Source organism: Calliopsis andreniformis, unplaced genomic scaffold (assembly GCF_051401765.1).
Source record: "Calliopsis andreniformis isolate RMS-2024a unplaced genomic scaffold, iyCalAndr_principal scaffold0154, whole genome shotgun sequence".
Classification (NCBI taxonomy): domain Eukaryota; kingdom Metazoa; phylum Arthropoda; class Insecta; order Hymenoptera; family Andrenidae; genus Calliopsis; species Calliopsis andreniformis.
The window spans coordinates 16,342-21,168 of NW_027480563.1; the positions used below are offsets into that span (position 1 = coordinate 16,342).

The following is a 4,827-nucleotide window of genomic DNA, read 5'->3' on the forward strand; positions in this document are numbered from 1 at the left end:
CAAAAACTTTGTTTTTGGATATTGTTTTTGCATGCCAAACTGCAATTGGAGTTGTGTCTATATATGAAAGTCCAGTGTTTTCTGACTGTCCACAAAGCCAATGCAACAACATTGCTAAATGCCACAAAACCCTAGGCTTTACAGCAACGAACCTGGTATATGAAGGCAACTTTGGAAACTCTGATCTGTAGAGCAACGTTAGGTAATGTAGATAGAAAGTTTTGAAATTTTTACATGGAGATTGTTGATATAGCAGGATTATTGTCATGATTTCGGAGTGCTCATTTTCCGTTATTCTTATAGGTTTTTTACCATTTGGCAGTAGTTTACCTGCGGAATTCTTCTCTATACCTCTGCAAAAATCATCAAACAAACGTAACAGTTTTGTTATATCTTCCATGGGTAACCTCATCTATTTTTTGATAACTGCTGAGTTTACCCTGTTGTCTTGTCTTTTCTATTCTCCTTTAATCCGTAATTCGTGTTTTTACTACTTACTGGAATAACTTTTAGAGAGTGGAGATATAATTATAAGGCAGAGGAGCTCAGATAGTTGCCTTAAAACAGAAAAGAAATAGTAAAGGGAAAAAGACACGCTTGCGTAGTTTGAAAGCTTTCTATAGGATAAGCCTCACCTGATTTACAAATAGAGATTGTTATGTTAGATGTTTGCTATTTATTGCTAAACACATTTTAACAGCATTTTACTTTTTTTAGTATCTAGGAATTTTCTAGCAATTATCCTATTGAATTCTATGATATTATTTGTTGTAACATTGTTATGCACATCATGGTAAGGAGGCTCGCAGAGTTTGTCGGGTAAGTTTTTCCGTTTCTATTCCTAAGGAGAGTTTGTCGCATGGTTATGCAAGAAGTCTATTCGTACAGTTGTGAGCAGCCTAGTTATAAATCACTCACAATTGATATGCTTGAATTATTCTCAGTAAATAAATCATGTATAATGTGAGGTATTCTACCATCAACTATGTGAGCAACTCCAGCACATTTCCCTACCACTTTAATATATTCCATAAGCCTTCGAAAAAATTTTTCTCCTTGAATTTTGCCACAATCAATCGATGCATTTAAATTTTTAACAGATACCTTCCTGCCACCAATTTTATCTATTTCCTTACCTGTATCGCTAAAGGTCATCATTTAGATGCAGAAACTGCAATTGCAATTGTGCTTGCAGTGTCATCGGCATCAATATGATATGTTGCCCCATTTTTTCCATGACTGATAGGTGCAATAACTGGTATAAAAACTGATTCTTCAATAAAATGTAATATATCAGGATTGATTTCAATGGGCCTACCGATGAATCCCATGTCTAGTATTTTTTTGATGTTATTTGATCTGCCTTCCTTAAGCGTAGTGTTTATGTTTTCAGCTTTTACTATGTTGCCGTCTTTTCCACAGAATGCAATAGCTGAACCACCAGTGAAATTTATACGCTGAACAATTTTTTTATTAACTGAGCCACACAGTGCCATTTCAAAGATTTTCATAGTGTCTTTGTCTGTAAGTCTGATACCATTCACAAACTTACTACTGTCCATACCCAGAATTTTTCACACTCAGTTAATTCCATATTTCCGTCATGAACTATCACCGGATTTATACCAAGCTGCATTAATAAGACAACGTTATGCACAAAAGTTAAGAACAGTGTTTCATCTGAGATGGTTACGCTGCCACATTTAATGACAAGTGTTTCGCCCACAATGCTAGGTATGCTAGGCAGCTCTGCAAGTAATATTTCTGCATTTGTTCAAATGACACTTTACCCTTTAAAAATTCACGACTTCTCATTTTTTTATTTTGTAAACTTGAAAAACTTATCTCTTTACTTGATTATTTTATGCTTAACACGGATGCTTATTTGATGAATTGACACATTCACATTATTAATCCATTTTTGAGTATCTTCTAGATTGGCATCCAGGCTTTCTTGACTCACCCTATCTATTTTTGTTAGCACAACGTTAAAGTTAATATTATTATATATTAGCCAATAAATGAAGTGTTTGTCTATTTCTTTTAATTATACCTTGCTATTTATCAACACAAACACACTTCTTAAATATTTTCTTTGAATTAGATAATACTCGATTATGTTTAAATATTGCATAATTTCCTCCTTACCTGCAAGGAACTTGGAAGGAACTTGAAAAACCCTACCAATTTAAGTTAAAATGAATTTGTTACCCTTTCAACGGAATACTCTGAGCTCAGGCCAGTAATCAAAATAATTGATGAATATAACATGCTGAAAGGGGAAATCTTAGACTTAGAGGAAATAATGAAAGATGAAAGCAGCGAAACTCATATACAGGAGTGAGCAAAAGAAGAATTTTTTGAAAAGCACAAGGTATTATTACCCAAAGTACAAGGAAAACTAAAGTTAGCATTATTGCCTAAAAATTAAGATGACTCAAGGAATGCAATATTGGAAATCAGGGCAGGTACAAGAGGAGAAGGAGGAGCATTATTTGCAGCAATGTTATTTCGTATGTATCCAAAATATGCAGAAAGAAGGAATTGGAAGTTCGAGCCATTTCTAATACAGGTTTAGGTGGCCATAAGGAAGCTTTTGCACTCATTAATGGAACAGAAGCTTTGCAAGGTTGAAATCTGAATCAGGAGCACACAGAGTACAGTGAGTGCCAGAAACTGAATCCTCAGGAAGGTTACATACTTCTGCCGCTACTCTTGCGATATTACCTGAGGTAGAAGAAGTTGACTTTTAAATAGAAGAAAAAGACTTACGAATAGATGTTTATAGATCCAGTGGTCCTGGAGGGCAATCAGTGAATACAACTGACAGCGCAGTAAGGGTCACCCACTTGCCAACAGGGATAATTGTAATACAGTAAGATGAAAAATCGCATCACAAAAATGAAGCTAAATCGCTTAAAGTATTGAGGGGAAGTCTATACGAAATTGAAAGACAAGAAAAAGGAATGGAAAGGTCAACATTGAGAAAAAGTCAGATTGGCTCTGGTGATCGTTCCGAGAGCATAAGAATATATTATTTTCCACACTCCAGAATAACAGATCACAGAATTAATCTAACTTCACATCGGCTAGAGCAGATTATAAAAGAATGTGAACTAGGTGAATTTATTGAGGCATTAATTTCAGGTAATGAGGCAGAAAGATTGGCCGGGGAAAGTTAATCGCTCACATCTGTAAAAAGATCAATAGTTATACCGGATCTTTTAAAAACAATAAACAGGCAGTAAAAACAAGTTTTAGTACTATCGCGGATAGAACAAGCACAAGGACACTAATTGCTTGACCATTGTAAACGTAGCTTTTTAAGCCGGTAAAAATAGCCATGATAAAAGCTCTAATGAACGAGACTGTAGAAGAAGCTGTGCCTTTAATTTCAGGGAAAACATTTATTGATGCATTAAAAATCACTGGCTGGCAAATTGCACAACCGATAGAAAAAATAACCATAGGCAATGTTACTGAATAGAAAGAGTGGGGTACAATTATACTGAATATTACAAGCAATAGAGACCCAATAGCACCCACGCTCGGACCAGAAATTACACACTTTATTGCTCGAAGTTTCTGCAAGGTTTTGCCAGCAAATAGACTGATGAGTGAGAAGCACCAAAATATTGCACCCTGATGCAGTGCATAAATAGTCCTAGATAAACCAAAAGTCTTCATATACAGAAAAGGTCCACAAATGATGAATGACATATAAGCAGCAGAAAAAAGGCTTGACATCAAAGACAACGTAACAAACTTCGGAGTAGATAGTAGTTTTCTGTAATCTTTCATTATTGTTTTCAAACTGAAAGCATCGCGATCCCTTTTTGCTTCTGGTAACAGAAAAAGCAGCAAAACCCAAGAGATTAAACAAATTACCACAACACTTACATAACTGCCACACTATCCTACAATTTCATTGATGAAACTGCCTAACACAGGCGCAATTACCATGGCAACTGTAAGAACAGAATATAGCTGCCTGCAGCGATTCCAAACACAACTACAAATGTGTTGACACCAATGCCCTGAACAAAGCGAGATATTAAAAGCCAAAAAATCGACGCTGCAAAAACGCAACCAACAGCGCCGATTAATAACAAAGTGTTACCTATGATCATAATCCTTCTTCTGCCATAGCATTCAGACAATGGACCAAAAAACAACCCTCCTATGCAAAAGCCTAGGAAATTATAAGCAATAGTTAATTGAATTGTGCCTTCTGATACGTTAAAATAGCGCACCATATAAGGAAAACTAGGTACGGAAATGTCAATTTTAATGAACTTAGCAATTAGAGACAGGATTAATAAAAAGGGTAGTAACATTTGCAATTTTTAATTAATGAATAAAAACATCACATTTAAAGCGTTGAAGGAAGAACATATTTTACTGTTATTAAAATGGTTAGAAATACCTCATGTGAAGTTATGGTGGGTAAATTGGCCACTAGGGTTAATTAAAGAAAAATATGACAACTATGTTAATGCCCTTACTCTCTGTCCTAACTTTACTTATTTCCTCTTAATTTTTCAACAGTCCGTCTAAATTACCACAAGCAGTTTAATTTTTCATCATTATTCAAAAATATGCAAGAAGCTTTATAGAAACTTAACATAATTTTATCACAAAAATGTCATCCTTAAGTCCAATATAAAAATGAATTTTGGCACTAAGTAAATCTTTTTTAATTAACTGTGAGCTGGATAATTTGGAAAATAAATTTTGATTACTTTTATAATACCTTAAGATCGAATATTACTTTATCAGTCAAAATTATCACAATAGGCTAGTATATTCCTTACTTTTTTCCTAAAA

At 34.6% G+C, this 4,827-nt stretch overlaps 3 protein-coding genes across 3 annotated transcripts; 1 reads left to right on the forward strand and 2 right to left on the reverse strand.

Moving 5' to 3' along the window:
- Positions 1-1,154: 1,154 nt before the first annotated feature.
- LOC143187710 (acetylglutamate kinase-like) lies at positions 1,155-2,271 on the reverse strand. The gene is made up of 6 exons (XM_076391935.1): positions 2,228-2,271; positions 2,080-2,180; positions 1,854-2,034; positions 1,791-1,807; positions 1,581-1,749; positions 1,155-1,530 (listed from the first exon to the last, which is right to left on the reverse strand). Exons 1-6 carry the CDS (start codon positions 2,269-2,271, stop codon positions 1,155-1,157), a joined length of 888 nt encoding a protein of 295 aa, XP_076248050.1.
- A 161-nt stretch (positions 2,272-2,432) lies between these two features.
- Positions 2,433-3,182, forward strand: LOC143187711 (peptide chain release factor 1-like). Its single transcript, XM_076391936.1, has 5 exons — positions 2,433-2,500; positions 2,535-2,598; positions 2,647-2,732; positions 2,789-2,875; positions 2,936-3,182. The coding sequence occupies exons 1-5, from the start codon at positions 2,433-2,435 to the stop codon at positions 3,180-3,182; spliced, it is 552 nt and encodes a 183-aa protein (XP_076248051.1).
- LOC143187712 (putative transporter RBE_0856) lies at positions 3,179-4,256 on the reverse strand. Its single transcript, XM_076391937.1, has 5 exons — positions 4,121-4,256; positions 3,961-4,075; positions 3,889-3,917; positions 3,240-3,842; positions 3,179-3,192 (listed from the first exon to the last, which is right to left on the reverse strand). The coding sequence occupies exons 1-5, from the start codon at positions 4,254-4,256 to the stop codon at positions 3,179-3,181; spliced, it is 897 nt and encodes a 298-aa protein (XP_076248052.1).
- Between the last annotated feature and the right edge of the window lie 571 nt (positions 4,257-4,827).

Coding starts and splice junctions, on each gene's coding strand:
- LOC143187710 (XM_076391935.1), bottom strand. CDS start 2,271: ATGTTATATTCATCAATTATTTTGATTACTGGCCTGAGCTCAGA. Junction 2,181..2,227: donor ATTACTGGCCTGAGCTCAGA/GTATTCCGTTGA, acceptor TTAAATTGGTAG/GGTTTTTCAAGTTCCTTCCA. Junction 2,035..2,079: donor TCAAAGAAAATATTTAAGAA/GTGTGTTTGTGT, acceptor TAAAAGAAATAG/ACAAACACTTCATTTATTGG.
- LOC143187711 (XM_076391936.1), top strand. CDS start 2,433: ATGACTCAAGGAATGCAATATTGGAAATCAGGGCAGGTACAAGAGGAG. Junction 2,501..2,534: donor AAGGAGGAGCATTATTTGCA/GCAATGTTATTT, acceptor CAAAATATGCAG/AAAGAAGGAATTGGAAGTTC. Junction 2,876..2,935: donor ACAGGGATAATTGTAATACA/GTAAGATGAAAA, acceptor ATTGAGGGGAAG/TCTATACGAAATTGAAAGAC.
- LOC143187712 (XM_076391937.1), bottom strand. CDS start 4,256: ATGGTGCGCTATTTTAACGTATCAGAAGGCACAATTCAATTAACTATT. Junction 4,076..4,120: donor AAGAAGGATTATGATCATAG/GTAACACTTTGT, acceptor GCGTTTTTGCAG/CGTCGATTTTTTGGCTTTTA. Junction 3,918..3,960: donor CTGTTCTTACAGTTGCCATG/GTAATTGCGCCT, acceptor ATGAAATTGTAG/GATAGTGTGGCAGTTATGTA.